The sequence below is a fragment of the Dermatophagoides pteronyssinus genome, unplaced genomic scaffold (genome assembly GCF_027571235.1).
Source record: "Dermatophagoides pteronyssinus isolate colony J.1.1.1.1 unplaced genomic scaffold, Derpt_VIB-CSIC_2022.12 sq0005, whole genome shotgun sequence".
Taxonomy (NCBI): Eukaryota; Metazoa; Arthropoda; class Arachnida; order Sarcoptiformes; family Pyroglyphidae; genus Dermatophagoides; species Dermatophagoides pteronyssinus.
In genome coordinates this window covers 1,320,648-1,342,744 of record NW_027461529.1, presented here as the reverse complement: position 1 = coordinate 1,342,744, position 22,097 = coordinate 1,320,648, and the positions used below count along the sequence as shown (strand labels likewise).

At 26.3% G+C, this 22,097-nt stretch overlaps 3 protein-coding genes and 1 long non-coding RNA gene across 4 annotated transcripts; 1 reads left to right on the top strand and 3 right to left on the bottom strand.

Annotated features, from left to right (window-relative positions):
* Positions 1 to 527: 527 nt before the first annotated feature.
* LOC113789915 (sodium-dependent glucose transporter 1A-like) lies at positions 528 to 5,345 on the bottom strand. The gene is made up of 5 exons (XM_027339513.2): positions 4,574 to 5,345; positions 4,362 to 4,485; positions 4,072 to 4,270; positions 3,550 to 3,998; positions 528 to 3,487 (listed from the first exon to the last, which is right to left on the bottom strand). Exons 1-5 carry the CDS (start codon positions 4,637 to 4,639, stop codon positions 2,700 to 2,702), a joined length of 1,626 nt encoding a protein of 541 aa, XP_027195314.1. The 5' UTR covers positions 4,640 to 5,345; the 3' UTR covers positions 528 to 2,699.
* Positions 5,346 to 11,252: 5,907 nt separating this feature from the next.
* On the bottom strand, positions 11,253 to 13,574 carry LOC142644993 (uncharacterized). The gene is made up of 2 exons (XR_012846197.1): positions 13,384 to 13,574; positions 11,253 to 11,661 (listed from the first exon to the last, which is right to left on the bottom strand). It is a non-coding gene; the product is annotated as an uncharacterized LOC142644993 (long non-coding RNA).
* Positions 13,575 to 15,978: 2,404 nt separating this feature from the next.
* On the top strand, positions 15,979 to 19,922 carry LOC113789928 (uncharacterized). The gene is made up of 7 exons (XM_075819934.1): positions 15,979 to 17,304; positions 17,393 to 17,834; positions 17,915 to 18,424; positions 18,485 to 18,761; positions 18,821 to 19,367; positions 19,448 to 19,590; positions 19,658 to 19,922. Exons 1-7 carry the CDS (start codon positions 16,707 to 16,709, stop codon positions 19,766 to 19,768), a joined length of 2,628 nt encoding a protein of 875 aa, XP_075676049.1. The 5' UTR covers positions 15,979 to 16,706; the 3' UTR covers positions 19,769 to 19,922.
* LOC113789929 (troponin I 4-like) lies at positions 19,833 to 21,214 on the bottom strand. The gene is made up of 7 exons (XM_027339528.2): positions 21,038 to 21,214; positions 20,835 to 20,960; positions 20,619 to 20,736; positions 20,450 to 20,553; positions 20,344 to 20,387; positions 20,123 to 20,261; positions 19,833 to 20,057 (listed from the first exon to the last, which is right to left on the bottom strand). Exons 1-7 carry the CDS (start codon positions 21,038 to 21,040, stop codon positions 19,950 to 19,952), a joined length of 642 nt encoding a protein of 213 aa, XP_027195329.1. The 5' UTR covers positions 21,041 to 21,214; the 3' UTR covers positions 19,833 to 19,949.
* Between the last annotated feature and the right edge of the window lie 883 nt (positions 21,215 to 22,097).

Sequence of the window (22,097 nt, the reverse complement as noted above, 5' to 3'; positions counted from 1 at the left end):
AATCAATCAATCAATCAATCAATCAATCAATGTTGTATAAAATGAAGGGCGAAGCAAGGACATTTTTTTCCTTTTTTTTTTGATTTAGTTTTCATCGGGGACACAAGATACGAATTTTTTTTTCTTTCCCTCTATGTTTGTATCAACCGTTGTTGCTGGTTTTCTACTACCATTCACATCGGTATATCTGATATTTCGCCACCATTTTCTCCCCACCATTTTTCTCCCCCACCATTTCTTCAATGAATTCTATAGATTGAATTCCGTATAAATTGTATATGTTGTTTTTAGTTGACCAGAAAATGAAACGGTGTAAATTTTTTTTCACTACAATTTTTTATAATGCTCTTGCGCAAATAAATCATTTTAAATTCCGTTTGTATAATTATTCCGAACAATTGAATGATTTGAATGAACTAGAATTTCATAGGAAACTTGAACATCATTGATAATTTATTGCTTTTTTTTATATTCTGGTATAGAGAATTCAAAGTCACCTACATATACACAGACTCAATCATGACAAATATTCTATATAACAAATAAAACAATTTTTCTTTTATTCATATCATGATATTTGAAATAGAGAAAAAAAAAGGAAAAGAAATCCATTGGATCATGCGACTTTCAACATTTCTTGTTGCCGTTGTTTCTTCATTTTTCCCCTCGTTTGTATTTTATCCCGTTTCGTTGCACTGAAAAAAATCACATGATGATTTTGTTATTTTAGGCAAGGTCATCACTTTTTTTTTGCCATATCCGATTCTTGATGTAAATATTTATTTTCCATCCATTCATTTCTGGATAAGTTATTTTACAATCAGTATACAGGGGGTTTTAATTTTGAAATTTTAAAATCACAATTATTATTGATAATTGAAATTTTTTTGAAAAAAAATCTTAAAATAAATACAGCAATTGTATTGCAATTTTCTTTATATAAAAAAAAATGAAAAATTCAAATACATTTATGGATTTACTATGACAGTTTTGGATTGTGATTGTTTATTTTGGAAATTACAAATTCGAAATTTTAGTTCTTTATTATTATTTAAAAACATATAAAAGTATGAAAAACACCCCCCATTTACCACACTCAATCATTCACACACACAAACTAAATTGAGCGAATAATATCAAAAAAAAAAGGTTTGATCATTTGTTTGCCTAAAATACAAAAAATTTCAAAAAAAAATTTCTCAAACGAATTCAGCCGAGAATCAAGAAAATAATGAAAAACAACAAAATCAAACAAAACGAAAATTTACGAAATTCAATTTTTTTGATAGATTTAAAAAAAAAAAAAATTGGAAAACATTTTTTTTGGGAAAAATTGGATTTTTACATGTGAAAAATTTTGTTTTTTTATATATCAAATTTTAATCGAACACAGAATCAAACACACACACACACACTGATGTATTGGAAGATCAAAAATTTTGAGAATGATGATGATGATGATGATAAATATTGATCAAATCAATCAATATAATTATCAATTTGTTTGGATCATTGAGATTTTTTTTTAATTTCCATTCGGAATGATATCATTGTTGAATAATAATAATAGTAATGATGATTATTATTATGAAGATGAAGATGCCAATTTGTTGATGGGTGTGTGTGCCTATTGATGAATTAATTGCTATGTATGTACGATTCACACAAATGTATCACGCCAAATAAAATGAAAGATTTTTTGCATTGAATGATCAATCAAATGAAAAAAAGGGGAAAAAAAGAATTATCTGGATGATAAAGTGGATAACCAAACGCCGACGACAATGAAGATGATGATTTTTGAATAGGGAACAACAATAACAACAAAAAACATTGATTTTTCTTGAATCTTGAATCTCATCCTTTATGTGATTGTTATAAACCTGCATTTATCAAACGGCATTTTGAACAAAATAAATCGCCAAACAAAATCATTCAATGATTTGTACAATAAGACTTCTTAAATAATTCATTATAATTTGTTTTTGTTTTTTTTCGCATTTCAATCATTCTTTGATGATAATAATGAATTGAAATAATAATTATTTATGGACCATTCATCGATGAATGAAAAAAAAAAGATTTTTTTTGATTTGAGGCAATATCATTTTATATCTGGATAAAATCCTCGGGTGAAAAAAAACAAAAACATTTGTTGTCATATAATAATAAAATACGTGTATTTGATTGTGAATAAGTAAATATATAAATGAATGTGAAGTAAGAAAAGATGTCTGTGCATGTTTGAGGCATTCGAAAGAAAATGAAATGAAATTGAAACTCCCAAAATTATTGATATATATCCAGAGGCGAATAATAACTTGATGACGATTTATTTTTCTTTTTGATGATAATGAAATTGGAAGAATGAAAGAAAGAATGGTATCTATGTATAAACATATTATGTATATTTATGAAAGAATTCGTTGCATAATATAAATGTTAATTGATTGTGATTGATGCAAATCGTTGATGATGATGATGATGATGATGATAGTGATGTCGAATGGATAAGGAATTCGATATGATTGTGTCAACATTATTGACTTTGATCAAAATTATCATAGTTTGAATTATAATAATGAATAATAATAATAATTAAAATATGAATTAATGAATTGAGATAGATGAATTTTTTTCATGATTTGAGATTTTCAATGATGATAATGATAATAATTGATAAATTTTATTTTATTTTTTTAGGCTGGTGCCACATATTTATCCTCCGTATCTGATTCGGAAAGATCAGTGATACTTGTAACAACAATACCTCCGATTTCTGTGCTGCCAATCAATTGTAGCTGTCTTTCTTTTAATTCTTCATCAGCAACAACAATTCCATCGTCAAATGTTTTTGCTACAGATTTTGCCGCTTGAAGATATACGGTCAAATGTATGATAACAAATATTGTCAAACAAAGAAGACAACATGCTAAATTGAACCATACTAATATCAATGGATTTGCTTCAATATATTGACCCACTAATGATGGTGATACAGCTGCCGTTAGACCGCCAGCAAATACAAATAACGAACCAATTCGATTAGTCACACGAATTTTTTGCTCTAAGAATGCATAGATAGATGCATAAACTGATGAAAAACCACAACCAAGAATAATATTTCCCACCCATAGCATTGTTTCGGAATTGTTAGCATAAATCGCCAATAAAATTGTACCAAGCAACATAAGAAAATGATTTGTATAAAGAATGGTTTGTGGTTTGAGCTTGATGGCCAATGGAATTGAAACACAACGACCAACAGTGAATGCAAGTGCCGCCGCAGAGCTCATCATTGCAGCCGTTGATGGACTAAGATCTAGTTCAGTATTTACAGCAAATGTTGGCAAAAATTGTAGATGCATTTGTTCCATGCCAACAAAAAACGTTAAAAACAATGAGCCCATACCGACTAACCAAATAGTAATAAATGGTGGCATTCGATCGGTAAAACTACGTTTGCATGGAAATGGTGGTTCAAGACCTAATAAAGAAAACATTTTTGTGAGATTGAAATTATTTTTCTTAATTCATATTAAAACTTACCATTTTCAAGCATGGCAACATCTGATTTATCGGTTTTTATCTCTTGCGATCTTCTAACTTTAGTTGGTGGTTCGTATTTTTTATGATAATAAAGACCTAATACGACCAAAGCACTAAATACAGTGATTGCTCCAGCAATAGCATACGGAATATAGATAAGATAATCTATTGGATCGACAGAATCAATATGACTGAATAGATCATGGATTTTTGTATCGTTTAAATTCAATAACAATTTACGGCTATCATTTATGATTGAATCTTTTGTAGATAAAATTTCTGTTGAAATAAGACTGCCCGGTGTTGTAGATACTGAAGGTGAAGTAGCAGGTGGACCATGACCACCACCACCATGGATTGATTCAGTAGATAAAAATGGTTCACAAATTAATGGAGCTACAAATGAACCAATTCCATATGTAAAATGTAATGCTTGCATAAAAGGTCCACTATATTTTTGAAATAATAATGATAAAAAGTAAGAAAAATATTTTCAAATATTATTCAATTTAATATACTGACCTTTCTTCAGCCCAAATTTCTAATACCCATACATTAATGGCCGTATCAAATGAACCAATAGAAAAGCCATTGATACCGGCTAATACAAATAGCCATGTTAATCCGGTTACATGTGGCATCAATGCCAAAGTAACACCCATCAATGCCATAAAGAATACAAAAATCAATTGACGATTTATGTATTTGAATAAGAAACCACCTGTCGGTTACGAAAAAAACAAAAATCGATTAAATAAAATATTTGTTTTTTATCTTTTTTTTTAGAAAGAATTAAAGGAAAAAAAACATACTTAATGATCCACATGTATAACCGGCTGAACGTACTGTATAGATAAGACAGATTTGTTCGATGCTTGTCTGAAATAGGCCGGCCAATTCAATCAATGTTGGACCAACCACATAAAAATTGACACCCTTTTGAAGTTTCAAAAAAAAATAAAACAGAATTTTCAATTTAGCAAAATAGTGGACAAATTTTTTTTAAAAATATATATACACTTACATATGCAAAATAACAGAAAAACAATGAAAATGTAATAATATATTTATCGCTACGTGACATCTTCATTTTGGCGGTTTTTTTTTCGTTGAAATTTATACAGATCAGATATAGGAAATGAATATGATAGATGCTAAATAAATATAGCTGTCAGTGAATAGTTTGAGTTTTTCTTCAAGAATTTTTTTTTGGCAATTTTTTTTTATAAATTCGGAATTAAACTTTAAGATGATGAAAAAGAAAACAGATGCAAAAACAAACAAAACAATTGCAAAAAAAATTAAGATGAAAATTCAATTGAAAAAAAATTTCAAACAAAAAAAATGTTGATTTTCTTCAAAATAAGAAAAATTATTAACAAAAATTAGAAGATGGAAAAAAATTTGCTTCAAGTTTTATCGTCGTAATCACACATTTTTTATCGGTCGACTTTCTTCTTCTTCTTCTTCTACGTCGTTTTCGTTGTCGTAATCTTTGTTTTAATTTTTCTCTCATCAATATCGTTGATATTTTCAATCAATAAGATTTTCCAATCAAGATTTTCATTTAAAAAAATTTCAAATAAGAATTCATTGACATAATAATTCAAACGAATCTGATTGATAACAATTTCTGAAAATTTTCAATCTTTTTTTTCACAATTTTTTTTTGCGGCAGCTTTTCAATCATAACAAACAAATAAACACAAGGAAAGAAATGAAATATACAAACAGATACGATTAGTGAATATAAATAAAAGTGGCTAGATCCAATATCATATACATCGCTTTATATATTCGCGCGCACCAACAACAGAACAGAACAGAACGAATGTTGATAATGATGGTGATGATGATGATGATGATGATGAACGAGAAGAAAAAGAAAAAGGATGATATCAACTTATTTCATTTCATTTTTTTTCGGTATATATCGAATGTGTATGGTAGTATAATGGTGGTGGTAATGGCTTCAAGAAGAAGAAGAAGAAATAAAGAAAAAAATCGACCAACAAATTATGAAAACTATACAAACAAAAAAACACACAAAAGTTTCATATATCTGTATGTGTGTGTGTTGATTGATATATATAAATACTTCTTGAATGATTATGCCACCAGCACCACTACAAATAATCATTTTTTTTAATACAACAAAAATCTACTATTTGGATATTACAAGTAACAAAAAGATAGCCCTATTTTTTTTTGATAATGATCATCATTTTCCTTTTCCCTTTTTCAATCATCATTTACCACAAACCATTGAAATTTCAGGCAGGCAGTGAATATTAAAAAAAAACGTACATACAATAAATATATAGAGAATTCAAGAAAATCACTGTGTGTGTGTATGTATGGCAACGACAATGACCAAATAAGAAAAAAAAAGGAAGAGGAGTTTATCAACAACAAAAAAAAATTGAAAATCTTTGCATATATAATACCTATGTACCTTTGTATTTCATTCATTTCCTTTTTATATATAATCTTGATACTCATTATCACTTTGTATTTTTGAAAACAAAATATATAGAAAAGATTATTATATAATAATGATCAATATATATCAATGAGAAATCATCGATTCCATCAATGTTTTGTTTGTTTGTTGTCATACAAAAATGAAACACCAAAAAATTATTGTGGAAATAACAAAGAAACAATAGATGAAATTGTTGGGCAAACAAAAATTTAGATCAAGACATTATCAACATCCAAGAAGAAAAAAACTATTTCAAGGTGTTTAATTACTTTGGAATAAAATAGCAGAAATAGAAGAAAAAAAAACATTATCAATTAATCCATTCGATTGGCCAATGCAATGCAATTGGTTTGAATAATAATATTTATGAAAAAAACACATGTTGAAAATTGGATTTAAAAAAAAATAGTTTTTTTTCTTGTTGTTGCAATCAGTATGGCCAATGATTGAATTGAATTTTAGAGAGAGAGAGAGAGAGAGAGCGAGAGGAAAAAAATCAGCCAGTCCTGACCGCTCTGCGCCAGTTTTTGTTGGATACAAACACACACACACATTAAAATAAAAAAATTTCATAGTAATGGATGCTTTCCAACTGGGATAGTATTTTTTTCTCTGTATGTTTGTATGTATGTTTGCTTATGTCATCCTAAAACATAAATTATCTTTGCTGGCTTTATATTTTAATGATGATGATTATTTTTTTTTGCAAAAGATTATAATTTCCAAAAATGACCATATAATAAAGTGTATATAACACACACATGTTCATCTTTATCATTATTATTCCCTGGATGGATTCATGTCTTTTTTCGGGTGTTTTTTTCAACAAAAAACAAAAAAACAAAACAAAATGTCATCAGTTATTTCATTTCATAGATTGATAAGAGAAAAACAAATTTGTTCAAGTAATATTTAATTGAAATTGTTGTGTTGTTATGTTTAAACAAAATTAAACAACAAACACACCCAGACAAACATGTAAATACGATTGATAATTAAACATTTTTTTGTTTCCCTCTCTCTCATCCATGATTACCAATTTCATGTGATATGGTCATGTTGTTTTTTTCCCATTTATTTAACAAAATAATAATAATAATCGATTGGTCATTGGATATCAATCAAGATTTTTTTCTGGTTTTTTTTCGATTGCATTTCATCATCCAAATAATAAAAAACAGCCAAAACAAACAAACAAAATAAAAATGTCAAAAGGAAAAAAAACAGAATATTAAATGTTAATTGTAATGTTTTAAAAAAATCATTCGGATCATCCAATATGAAACCTATTTATTCTAATGATGAAAACAGGATCAATTTATGTGAAATTTCTGGTATGTTTGAGACAAACACTCAACATATTCTACGCATGTTTTTTTTTGATTTATACTTCCGGAATTTTTTTTTCACTTCTTTACTTCCCAACAACATTTCCTTGTTTGATTTTTTTCGAATGAATCTTTTTTTATATTTTCGTTTCTCTATAGATCGACAATTTCAATTTCAAGACATTGAAATATTGATTGGATCCATCAGTGCTAGGGGATCTATCTAGAATGTCTGGAATAAAATGATAAAAAATGCATACATCATTATTGATGAAACAAACCAGGAACTAAACAGGAATTGAAATCTTGAAGAATGTCAATTATCATAAATGATGATAATAAAATCATGCGCATTACGAATTTGTTCAAAAAAAAAAATCAAACAAACAAACAAAAATCAATTCTATTTTTTATCCTCGATGGCTTTTTTTAGCCACATATAACTCCTATAGATACTTCCTTCTTTTTTTTAAAAAAAACATCGGATGATTTTTTTCTTATTGTTGTTGTTGTTGTTGTTGCAACAAATATTCATCTTGATCTTGGCAACTTTCAACTGTTTGTATTGGAAACATTGAATACAAAAAAAAAATGAATAAACATTGAATGTTTCTTGAATGAAAATTCAATCATTTTCAATGCAAAACAAAAACAAAACAAAAATGAAATCAAACCTAAATTATGTAAATAATAATAATTTTTTTTTTGTTAATGATTATTTCATAATCGGTCATTTAAAATTGATTCAAATCTGGATACATTTAAATTGCGCATAAAATACGATTCTTATCTTTTTTTTTGAATTGTTAAATCCATTAACCAAAACAAACAGATTCATTTAGTTTAGGAAAAATAAATGTCATTCACATTTGCTATGCATTAAAAAAAGGAGAGAAAATTATCACTTTGTTTGACAATGGCATGATGGCAATGATGTATATGGTTTGTGTGTGTGTTGAAAAGAAACACACTCACGTGAATCACAAGGGAGAAAAAAAAAGGATAATAATATTTCCGGAGAAGAAAAAATTTGAAATTATCAATAATTTTCCAACCACATGGACATGTACATTTTGATTAGATTTGACTATTTATAATCAAATTTTATTTATTTTTCAGATTTTCTTTTCATCAAAATAAATTTTAGCCTGCCGAATTACGTAGCATCCAAATTTCTAATCATGATAATGTTCATGTGTGTTTTATCATCATTCACTTGATCATCATCATCATCATCATCCATAATATTGATGATTAGATATGTATCAAAAATGAACGAACAAAAAATGAAAATTTTCACATGATAAACATCAAATTTGAATTGGTTAGATTTCTAATTTTTTTTTAAAAAAAAGCTATCGATAATGAATTGTGTTTTGTTTTTTACTGTTCCAGAAATTTGTTTCTTTTTATTCGAAAAAAGAAATTGATTGATTTACCTGAAAAAAGCCAAAAAAAAAGAAAAACTTCGATACAAAGAACAAAATCCAACAACAACAACAACAACAACAATAATCATTCGATTCAATTCCGCCATGATGTTTTTTTTTCGATTTGAACATGCGCAAATGAAAAATATTTTCGCTGACCATTCGAAAATTCTTTATTGTTCGCAATCAAACAATTTTTGTCTATTTTTTTCCTGTATGTTTAATTTTATGATTTGTAATTCGGTTTGATTCGGTTACAGCCGGTTATTATTATTATTATTATTACTTTACTATGTGGTCTCTATGCTGATTGAACGTCGAGAGAGAGAGAGAGAGAGAGAGAGAGAGATTGTTAGATAATATGACCGACTATAGATTTCGATGTCATTGATGTGGTGATGATGATGACGAACAAAACTAGAAATTATACAAACACACTTGGTACGCACATGTTTTATTTCATCATCAAATAGAAGAAAAAAGAATTCTTTTTCGTTTAGTTTTATATATAGACTTGTCTACGATTTGGTTTGTTGTGTGTTTTGTTTTGTGTGTTTCTTTCTCTTTCTCTTATCAATTTCAATTGTTAATACTGAAAATGGTCTGGTCGGGATTCGCTTAGGAACCAGTTCGAACCAGATTTTTTTTAACCTTTGTTAAGGTAGTATAGAGTGAGCGAGAGAACAAAAAAAGAGGCGAATGAAAGAAACAAACAAACGAGAAAAAAAAATGAGCGTGTCTGGATAAGTCGGGAAAAAGAAAACAAAAATTCACCAACGCATGAATTCATCATAAAGAATCTGTGTGTTTGTGTGTTGAGACATGCGCAGAAAATTGAATATATTCAAACCATAACAACAACAAAAAAAAAAATCAGATTGAAAAAAAAATGTTTTGGTATGCAATAATAATAATAATAATCATGTATATATGTAACAATTTGATGACGAATATGTAGTTATTATTTCCTCAACGACAAAGTTCAAATTATTTTTCCATTTGATAGGATTTTATTCTATAAAAAGTAAAATAATCAAAAAGATTCTAAGGAATTTTTGTAATAATGAATATTCTTCATTAAAAAAAAAAATTTTAATGATGATCACAACTTTTTTTTTATCATTGTCATTAATGATACCAAAAAAATGTTTTGATACATTAATCTGATTGATAGCCAAAAACTAATGAGACAAAGAATTAGAATGGTTCATTTACTTTTGGATTGTTAATTTTCTTTTAGTTTTTTTTTCATCAATAAAGTTTAGTACGTCAAAATATCTATCAAAATAATAACAACAAAAAAAAGTTTTCAAGTGCAAGATCAAAATGATATTCTTTTCATTCATTCATTCATTACAAATGATTTGTCATCATCATAATGCCTCATTTGAACATCATGATGATGATATGACAGAAATTGGATTTTCTTTTTTTGTTTTCATTTTTTGTTTTCACTTTCCCATTATAAGTATTTGGTTTTCTTTTCTTTCCTTTCTTTACTATAGTCTTTAATCAAATCTGTATATCATGAGGTCATCATCATCATGAAAAAAATGAATCCTGAAACATTTACAAACAAACAAACAAACCATATTATTGTTCATAATTTACGATTAATTTTTAAACGATAGTTTTCATTTCGATTTTTTTTACAACAACAACAACAACAAACAAGTTAAAATTAAAATTTTCCATGAATTAAACATTGCAAGAATAATAAACAAACAAGGGGGGAAAAATGATGTACAACAACAACAACAACAAAATGAATGTACAAAATTTTTTAAGTATTTTCATTTGAAAATTGTCAACCTATAAAAAAAATCATTAATAATGCTAATAGAGTACATTGAAATTATAATCAATGACAGATCGTAACGATGATGGTGATTGAAATTGAATTGAGAAAACAAGAACGGCAATGATTTTTTCTCTTTCGCATTCTCTTTCTGTTTCCTTGAAAAACCTTGAGGTGATTCCCGAAAAAAAAACTAACAAGGAAAATAAAATGAAAACAACAACAATAAACAACATTCAAAAAAAAGTGAATTCAATTCTTTGGATGGATTTAAAATGGAAATGATTTTTTTTTATTAATTAATTAATTTAAACAACAACAAGTGTATTTGTGTGTTTGTATTTATATATTTTAAGTGAAAAGTTCATTTGATTGAGAAAATTATTGTAAATAAAAGCCATCATCATCATCATCGTCGTAGTTGTCGTAATGACAAACAAACATCAAATTATATTATCATTATATCATCCATATACTACACATGTGATGTTCAGAATACATTTGATTAATGACATTTTGTGACATGTAAGAGTTTATGAGTTTGTTTGTCTGTTTATTTGTATGTATGTATACGTACATATAATAATATCAACAATCATAATAAATAAAACAGAATTGCAATAACATACATCTGATATATGATATTGTTTGTTTTGTTTTGATTTGATTTTTGATTTCAATATTGGCGTGCTTTACCGCCAAAACTTACACAACAATTTGAACCAAGTTCTTCTTCATCTTCTTTGGCTTCAATTCAATTCTAATTGTTTTTCTTTTTCACTGATTCTTGACAGTTCTTTTTTTTCGTGACAATTTTTTTTTTGCTATTAAATAAATTTATCCAACAAAATTGATTTTTATTTCATTGCTTAATTTGTGAATGGAAAGTTTTCGGTTTTTTTTCAATTTTATTAGGAAAAAAATTATCAAATTTTGATTACGTAAAAAAACCTTCGAATACAACCAAAGAGAATTTCATTGTCGTCATCATCGTCGTTAGCCATTGACCATCAATCAATCAATCAATTGATACGATTATCAGCAACCACCAAAAAAAAACAAGCAATCAACCTGAAAAATAAAATGGAAATATTTCATTCATTCATTAATCAGGAGAATTTTATTCATATCATTTGTACATCTTTTTTTATTGAATGATGTTTTTTTTGAAAAAAATCATCATAATCAAAAAAACGAAGAAAAAAAAATGATAAATTAAACGAGATTCATTAATTTTTTTTTCGGAATTGAATGAAATAAATATTGAATTCATTCATAAATATCAATCATTTCATAATCTGTCAAGAGGATAAAAAAAATGACTTGAAATGTTCAAATCAAATTATTTAACAAAATGTTAGAAAAATAACAAATTTAAGGAATTCTTTTTTGAAAAAAAGATGATTATCTTGATCTTTTTCAAAAATTGAACACGTTTTTATCATGTGGACATTTGATTAAATGAATGTTTGTCTTGATTTTCTCTAGACATTTCAATCCGGATTCATTCATACATTCACATCAAAAATTATTTGTTTTTTTCGAGAAAATAAAACAAACAAACATAAATGATTGATATAATTGCATCATCATATCAGAATTCTTGTCAGAATTTTTTTCCCGATACAAAAAAAAATAATCAACGTCATTGTTTGAATGAATGAAACTAAGTTTTTCAAAAAATGATCAGTAAAAAATTTAGTTGCTAAGTTCTTTTAACGCATGTCAGAATCATTCAAAAAAACCTTGAAAAAAATTTCAACATCATCATTATTTCTTTTTAAATTTCTTTTTTTAAAAAAAATGTACAAAGATTATATCATTTTATAATCACTCAATGATGATGATGATGATGATATAAATAGTCTTTTTGTTCAATCAAATTAGGGAAATTTATAATAATCTTTAAATTTTGAATGAATGAATGAAAAAAAATCAATCAATATTGCAAATTACTTAATGTTGTTGTTATTATGTAAGGGAAAAGATTATTCACTCCTGTTTAGTTTTGTTTTTTTTGAGAAAAATAGAATAAGATTTGCCGGGAAAAGCCCATTTTTTTTTCTCTCTCTCTCTCTACAATCAATTTGATTATTATTTTTTATTTTTAAACATCGACCAATTAAACTTTGACATTTGTTCGGTTAGTTTTTTTTCCTTGTTCAAAAAACAACAACAACAACAACACATAAGTGCTTATCAATTGAATTCGAGTTGATGGAATTTCCAGCAACAATTTTATTACTATTAATATTTTGATGATAATATTTGTTCATTATTATCATCATTTGAAATTAGAAATTTTCAACACTAAATCCTAATCCTAAATAAGATTATCCGATTTTTTGTTTGCCAATTGGAATTAGATTATCCTCAATTTTATTTACATTTTCAAAATTTGTCATCAATCAATCAATCAATCAATTAGAGAAAAAAACCCAAAAACAGACATGACTTAAGTATTGTAGAAGTAATTTTCATTTAGTATTTTTTTTTACATTCACACTATATTTGTCTAATTTATTTTGTTCAAGATTCAAATTTCAGTACGAAAATAATAATAATAATAATAAACAACAAAACTTGACATCAATATTGAAAACGAATGTAAAAACAATGAATACATTCATACAATCAAGTAAAAAGTCCAGGAAAATTTTCGAGTATTTTCCAAATTGATTAATATTATCGAGAGTGAAAATAAAAAGTGAAAGAATATACCAGAAAATGTTTTTAGGGTTTATTTATTTATCAAAAGAAAATTGATTTAATACATTTGGATATATAACGTACTTAAAGAGTAGTAATAATATGGAAAGAAAAACTTTTCATCATGTAATCTATAATTGATTATTTGTGAATGAATTATTATGATGTTTTTCTTCACAACACATCAACAACAACAACAACAACAAATGGCAATGATATAACCAAATAAATTATTTAAAAATACAAAATGAAAGAATTGATTAAATAGAGAGAAAGCAAAAAAAAAAAAAAAAAAAAAAACAAATATCCTAATTGACAATCGATAAAATCGTTGAAAAGTTTTTATTGATTTTTTTAATATATATGAAAGATGTGTATACACATCTCTCATCATGTGTGTACTTTTTTTTTATATTCAACATAAAATGCATTTTATTGAATGAAACAAATATTTTTCTAAACTTATGATCGAAAATACAAATGAATAAATCAAATGATTTTTTTTTCTACGAAACGTTCTTTGCTTCAATCAAAATATTTCATTGACCATTTTTTTTCCGTAATAAAATAATATCTGTGACTAGGAAATTGATCACAAGATTCAATCATAGGAATTTTTTATTTAAACATTGGTATTTGAAAAGAAAAAGGATAAAAAATGAATTATTTGATTTTAAAAAATCTTTTTTCAATTACTCTGTCTTTCGTCCAATTCATCAAGCATATCTTTTTTGGCCTTCTAATGATGCTAATGTCATCGAATGGAGAGAAAAAAAATTAAGGACGAATTCGAATTGAAAAACAAAACAAAAAATTTAAACCAAATATGAACGAACAATTTCAAGGAATGATGGTTACCAAAGATTATAGACATTTGATTAAACGAATAAATAACGTTTCAATGGCAACGTTTCATCGTATAGATCGAATAGTTTACCAAAAAAATCATTTGAATGATCATAATCGATTCGGGGTAGCTGATTAACACGATATGATCGATCATTTGATTGATTGATTGATTGTCTGACAATCAATTGATCAAAAAACAGAAGCACAAAAAAATTTTTTGGTGTTGTACTCATCAATGGCTCCAAAGTGTAAATAGACTTTGGATTGATGATTATTTTTTTTCAATTAAAATTATCACATTCATCAAGTGAATGAACAATTTTATTTTTTCGGACCATTACTATTGTAAAAATATGTGGAAAAATCCAATTCATTCTTAATTTTGTGTTACAAAATTGTTATTGTGATTTCGATAAAATCATTGGCAAAGAACAGTGAACCAAAGTTTTTATATTTTCATTGACATTCTTTTATTGTTACAAATATTTTTGTTCTCAGTTTGAATATATGTGTAAATTGTTGTGATTGGATACTTTATTTGACGAACGAGTTAAAGTGAATATTTAACAGGATGTTGTTTTTTTTCATCATTCACCATGTTATCAGTCGAATTCAATCAATGATTGAAAGTGAACGTAAATTTTACAACTGTCTTGTTTATTTCATTTCATTTTTTTTGCCAATCAAATTCCATTGATTTTCCATCATAAATGATAAAGGTTATTCATATCAATTTTATCGTACTACTTATACTATTTTTAGGTTGTATTTTAATCCAAAAAAAAAGTATTAAATTTTTCCAAATCATTTAATAACGTAGATGAATTAGAGAAAATTTTTTTTGCACATTTTTGATCATTACCATGACATTAATTGATAAAGAATCGAATGAATATTGAATAAAGATCAAATCAAACGATATATGAAATATTTGAAATTCTTTTTGATATTCCAAACGACAATATTTTTTAGATGAAAAAAAAATTCAATGATTATTTCGTTATACAAATTTTGTTTTTTTTTCATCGATATGGTTCAATCAAAAAACAAAATTTTCGATCCATGATCATTGATAAGGTTAATGATAAACAAAATATGTATTTTGTTTAACCTTGAACAATGGGGAATGAATGAGAAATAAACTATGTAGAAAAAAAACATATTGACAATATATCGACTTGTTGCATCCGTGTTGATTCAGACGAAGAAAAACAAAAACAAAACAAAAGTAAAAACATTGTCAATATGGATCATAATAATCGATGATAATGAAAAACAAAATCTTCAATAATTTGTTATGGACATCCGTCTTTCTTTCTTTCTTTCTTTTATTGTTATCGAATTGGATTGTTTAATTTTTTTTTTAAATATAAACATTACAATTGTAATGAAGAGGATGTTTAAATTTTCATTTCATTTTATTTTCATGATGATGTTTATTATTTCCTAAACATTGAATACTATTATGAATTATTTGTTTTTTTCAAAAATATTATTATGGATTTATATTGATTAATGGAAATCTTGATGGGGAAAAACCTTTATCTTCAAAACAATTTTTAAAATGTTGCATAAATTTTTGTCAATCATTTATGAAAATGTTTAAATTCTGAATAATCTGATTATTTATGATTGAATAATATGAATCGAAGAATTTCTATTTTTTCGTTATTACCTAAAAAAAATTACACCTTTTCTTCCAAAAAAAAGGTTTAAATGAAAATATGAATGAAAGAAAACAACCAAACAATAAATCATGGACAAAACTAATAATATATTCACAACATGACATGCAACAACAAACTTGATTTTGATTGGCAAGAGAAACAAAAAAAAAATGCTGAAATTGTGCTGCGTTTTTTCCCCGTAGATTTATTCCGATAATAATAATGATAAAAGTCATGAACGTAACCTTCGCCAAAAAAAAAGTAATTAAAGAAAGAGAGAATTTTGGAAAAAAAAACTTGATTTAAACAAAACCGCTTCAAACCGCATTGATTATTTTTTTGTTTCCAAGATGATTATTTTCAAGTGTGTGTTGGTAATTCTTAAAACATTAAACATCAATGTTGAATGTAAATTTAAATTCAAAACTACCCCTTTCTTCATCAAGAAATATGAGGTAATTTCAGACAAGACATAAACATTCGAACGAATTTAAATCCAATCATCAAGATGATGGAAAGTACACAGGAATACAAAATACCTATTGAAAAAAAAAAAACAATAGGCAACAATTGAGAAGACATAAGAAAAACAATCGATAAATCAGCGAAAGAAAATGTTGTTGATGATTCCAAGTACCAATTTGTATATTTCATTCACTTTTTTTTTGTTTTAAAATATTGGATGAAAAGATTGAAAAGAAAATCGAATCAAAACCGCATCAATAGTCGTCATCATCAACATCATTGTCATTGTTTTTTTTTAAAGCTAAAATATTAACAAAATACAAAATATGAATAAAAAAAAGAAAAAAAATTTTTTTTGATTATCAAATTAAATTCATCATAATTTTTAAACAATGGATTCATTTCAATTTTGTTCAATACCGATAAATGATGGCAATGTTTGATCGTTTGAAAATTTTGTCTTTAATATTTTTGTTTGTGATTGTTTGTGAAATTCATTCACAATCAACAACAATTCAAATCAATAATAATGATTATGCTGATGATGACCAATCGACTACATTATCATCAATTCTATCATCCGATTTTGATTCGAATCGTTTTATCTGGTCCAAATCGATTAATAATGCATTCGATTTGGCATTTTTCAATGATACATTTATGAAAATGATTAATGTTGATAGAAAAAATTCAACATTATCAAACAATTTTGATAATGAATTGGATGATGATTGTCAAATTGATCAAATTATTGATGATATTTTTCCTTCCGATTATCAAGTGGATCGCCATTTTGATTTTCAAAAAGCTGTTTGGACAGAAAATATTGATGAAACATTTAATATTGCTCATAGATTGATTGATTTAGGAAGAAATTTTAGTCGTCGTTTTAGTCCATTATTACAACGAATGTCGCGACAATTTTCATTTCTGGCTTATGAATTGCAATTATCACCACAATGTATGGCATCGTTAGTCAAGATTGGTCAAGCAATGAACAAAAATGAATTATGGTCATTTAAATGTACGATTTATTCGACATTCACATTCTGTTTCTGATTTTATTTCGTTTTTGTTTCTTTTTTCACCCTCTGTCGATAAATATTCAACAGTTTTGGATGCAGCGGGAAAAATTCCAAGCGGTTTATTGGAAGGTACGCTATCTAGTGTCGGTGATTATAATCAATGTTTAGAAATACAAAGTCCATATTCGGAAAATATAAATTCGCAACAATTTCGTGGTAAATATTGTTTCTTACGTCCTATTGTTCCGCATCCACGTGGAAAAGTCAAAATTCCATTAGATCATTCATTACCTTACAATATACCGATAAGTTTGGCTGATGATATTTCCGATGCATTATATTTTTTTAATCGATCCTTAATAAACATTGGAATTTGTATACCATCAACTTGTTCAGCGGATGAAATTCAATTAACGCTGAATTCAATTCTGTATCCAATCACAAAGATACCGATTGAAATTGGACCGGAATCACGATGTGATTCATATGATAAACCAATAGTGTTGGATAATTTTCAATGGATGGCCATGTAAGATGTTTTCGATAATTTTTTTTTTTAAATTGAACTTTATATTTAAAATATTAAATTCATCATTATTTTACAATTAGATATGTCTATTCTGGCCTTTGTTTGTTAACAATTTTGGCATCAATTTATGAATATTTACTAAAACGATCATCATCGAACGATAATTCTGTGAATACAACCAAAAATGGTGATGAAATCAACAACAACAACAACTACAAGAAGAACAATAACAATGATAATAATCAACAAACAACAGTTAACGTTGATAATGAAAATGAAAACAATATAATATCAACAAAATCTTCACCTAAACATTCGATTATTTCACGTATTATTATTGCATTTTCATTTGTTTCAAATTTACGTTCATTATTTATTTCGAAACCAAATAATTTCGGTTCAATCGATTTTTTACGTTTATTAATGCTATTTGAAACAATATTTATGCATACATATTATATTGGTATATTGATGCCCGGTATGGCTATACAGAAAAAATTATTAACTGGATTAGCATCGAAAACATTACGAGAAAAACAATATGGATTTTTACGAAATTTTCATAATACAGATTTTTTCTTTGCTCTAAGGTAAAATTTATCATATAAAATATCTACTCAATATTTTAAAAAAATAATCATTATTTTCAGTGGACTATTATTGACATATACTACATTAAAATTCTTGAGAAGAAATGAAGGAAAATTTAATTTTTTACAGTTTGCCATCAACATATATTTACGCTTTTATCCAACAATTTTCGGTGTAATTCTTCTCTACTATCTTCTGCCATTAGTGGATCATGGACCATTCTGGCATCATATGGATCAACATTTTGTATATGCATGTCGTCATCAATTGGTATCCAGTATGCTAAGTTATAATTTCTATGATATTGATTTGGAATTTTTACAAAATCATAGTTTCGTAGGTTGATTTTTAAAATATTCAAAAATTGATTAATAATTTATATTTTCAATTTATAGTGTAATTTGGCAACTTGGTGGGCAAATTCTTGTTTTCATCTAATGCTTTTATCTCCATTGATTCTATTGCCATTATACCGTTTTAAAAGTCCAATAATATCAATATTTTTTCTCATTATATCAATTATTGTTGGATGTTTAATTAGTATCAGTCATCTTATATTTTATGGAAGTCCATATGCAAATCAATGGTCAAAGATGGATTCATTTATTTATGAATCACTTTATACAATATATTATACATGGCCATTTATACATCATATTTCAGCATTTATATTCGGAATACTTGTAGGTTATTTAATTCTTGATTATCCAAAAATCTATCTTGGTGGAAAAATTGGTGAATGTATTTTAACAATTGTTTTTGTAACATTATCGATTGTTGGATTTCAATGGACACATACATTACATAAGACACCATCTAATCTAGCTAAATTATTAACAACATCGGCATCAGATTTGGAAATCTATTTAAACATAACAATAGGTAAACTATTATGGTGTTCAGGATTTATGTGGATTTTTTATTTATGTTGCACTAAACGAGGTAAGTAATAAACCATATGTATCGTCATATGTGTAGAAAAGTGATTTAAAAAAAATTAAATATTAATTTATTCTATATAGAATTTTGGTCAAAATTATTCAATTTTCCATCACTTCGTCCATTATACAATTTATCATTACAAATTTATCTGATAAATTTAATACCCGCTATATGGCTAACATTTCGAACTAAAGATACAATCGATTTTGATGATATGTTTATGGTAAGTTTTTTCGAATAATTTCATTAATGTTTTTTTTTGATAATTATCAACACTTTGTTTTATTTAGTTTCAACAAACAATATGCAATATTTTTATCACAACCATATTATCATTTTTGGTACATCTTTTGTTTGATAAACCTGTGCAGAATATTTTACGAATTCTTCTAATAAAATAATCAATAATACAATCAACCAAACAAAAAAAAACAGAACTAAAAATATGGTTTCATTTTGAATTGATTTAAAGTTTTAAATTTCAATATATTTTATTCATTTTATTTGCTAAGTAATAAAGACAAACGAATGATAATAAGTGAATAAATATAATCATTGTGAACAAACATTTTGTTTCATTGTTCACTCTTCTTCATCATCATCCATATCGCCTGAATCGGCAGTTTCGACTGTTTGTTTAACTGCTTTAGTTTCAGCTACCCATACTGGTTTGGTCTCGGTCTTTTTATGCTGATAATGACACAAAATGGAGGCAAAAAATGATAGATTTACATTTAAAAAAATCAATCATTTACCTTATCATCTAATTCGATTTCTTTTTTCACCGATTTCAATGCACCACGCATATCCATTTTAGCCAATTTATATGTCCATTGTCGCATCTTTTCCAATTGTGTTTGATATTTTGATACTTTTTTCAATGGCGGTATAATGCTGTTTTTGTTTTTGATAAGTTAACAAAAATTGTTCAAAAAAATTAAATAAATAAATGGAAAAATTTTCCTGTACAACTTACAATTTGCCTCTCATATCGTTAACACGTGATTGAAGATCGGCAATCTGAAATCATTAAATTCATCAATAAAATAAATTCCAATTTTACACTATAATATCATACATACTTCATATTCTTTAACACAAGTAATCAATTCTAGATCCCATTTCTCTTCATTAAGTTTGTAAATTCGATTATGAAATTCCTTACAAATTTCGGTCAATTCATCAACTTTAAATTTTTTAAAAAACATACTAATTGATTTCTTTGTTTAAATAAAAAATCAATCAACTAACCGTCATCTGGCAAAGGTCTTAATTCGCCCGTACGTTCAGTGATTATTCTTTGTCGTTCTCTTTCTTTTTGTTCTTGTTGTCGTTTTACTTCATCGGCTGCTTTACGACGAAGCAATTGCTACAATTACATAATTGGATAAAATTTTCATCAATAAAAGATGATAAAAGTATTATCAAATTTTAGAATTTTGAAAAATTTTATCTAATAAAACTTACACGAAGTCGTTTTTTACGTTCCGGTGTCATGAAACCTTTTTTCTTTTGTGAACTTTTAAGCTGTGCTTCCAAACGTTCACGAATTTCAAGCCTTTTACGTTCTCTTTCGGCCATTTTTTCATCTGCCTAAAAACAAAAAACAATAAATAAATAAAATAAATTGTTCAATGTGATAATGTTTTTCCCATCACAAAAAATTTTACCATTTTTTTATTTGATTGATTTCAAATTCAACAAACACCTACAAAAGAATCGATATAAAGTTAATCAACACAGAATTCAACAAAAGAAATAATTGTTGAAAATTATTTAGTTGTTTAAATGAATCAAATATCGAATCAAATGAATATTATTCAAATCGAATCGAATATGAATGAAAGCAAAACAAAACTAACATCAAGAAAAAAAGACAATGATATATATTCTTCTTCTTTCTTTTCTTTTTTAAATTAAATAAAAAAAACCATCTGGTTGATAACAAGTGAATATATCATATATACAAATAATTTTTTTTCCTATAAACAATCCTTGAAAAACGATATATGATAATATATATTGTTGTTGAAGAAAATGAAGAATGCACTAGCTTAATAAATTCTTCTTCTTCTACACACACACAATCATCAATCAACAGTTTATAAGGTTTTTTTTTGAAAAAAAGGCTTATAAACTAATGAAACGATTTAAACTATTGAATCATGAATGATGTATGTCTATCTTTTCTATTCTTTTTGTTTTGTTCAAAAGTAAAAAAGAGAAGTTTCAAATAACTTGGCATCTACAACGTCCGAATCTATTCTTCTTCTTCTTCCAACTTCTAACTTGTAATTATTTTAACCGCCTGATTTCGTTTATCATTATACTCTATATATAAATTATTTTGCTTTTTTTTTGGATACAGTCCATAGTCAAAAACATCAATTAAACATTTCATCCCCTCATTCATTTAACATCTTATGACATCAATCGGTCTACATAACATTCTAAATTCTGTTAATGATAATGATGATTTTTTTTTTTTTGAAAATTTTTAATGACAGCAATTTTCATACAGATAGTGCTTGAGAATAGACACTTACTTAATTTAGAAACACACACTTTCGAAATTCTATTGTTTTGTTATTTGTTGGTCGTTTTTTTTCCAATAGGATTCTTTTTGCGCGCATTCTCTCTCTCGTTCTCTTTTTCTTATCAATATCATGATGTCATCATAATCATAGATAAATTTTTTTTTTCGTTTTTGTCGTAAATAATAAACATCAT

Bases quoted from the DNA above. Each gene is read 5' to 3' on its own strand.
- LOC113789928 (XM_075819934.1), top strand. From the start codon at position 16,707: ATGATGGCAATGTTTGATCGTTTGAAAATTTTGTCTTTAATATTTTTG. The intron at 19,368-19,447 runs GTAAGTAATAAA...TATTCTATATAG, and splicing joins TTTATGTTGCACTAAACGAG to AATTTTGGTCAAAATTATTC. The intron at 19,591-19,657 runs GTAAGTTTTTTC...TGTTTTATTTAG, and splicing joins ATTTTGATGATATGTTTATG to TTTCAACAAACAATATGCAA.
- LOC113789915 (XM_027339513.2), bottom strand. From the start codon at position 4,639: ATGAAGATGTCACGTAGCGATAAATATATTATTACATTTTCATTGTTT. The intron at 4,486-4,573 runs GTAAGTGTATAT...AAACTTCAAAAG, and splicing joins TTTTCTGTTATTTTGCATAT to GGTGTCAATTTTTATGTGGT. The intron at 3,999-4,071 runs GTCAGTATATTA...TCAAAAATATAG, and splicing joins GAAATTTGGGCTGAAGAAAG to TGGACCTTTTATGCAAGCAT.
- LOC113789929 (XM_027339528.2), bottom strand. The intron at 20,262-20,343 runs GTAAGTTGTACA...AAACAAAAACAG, and splicing joins AACGATATGAGAGGCAAATT to CATTATACCGCCATTGAAAA. The intron at 20,058-20,122 runs GTAAATGATTGA...TGTCATTATCAG, and splicing joins AAATCGAATTAGATGATAAG to CATAAAAAGACCGAGACCAA.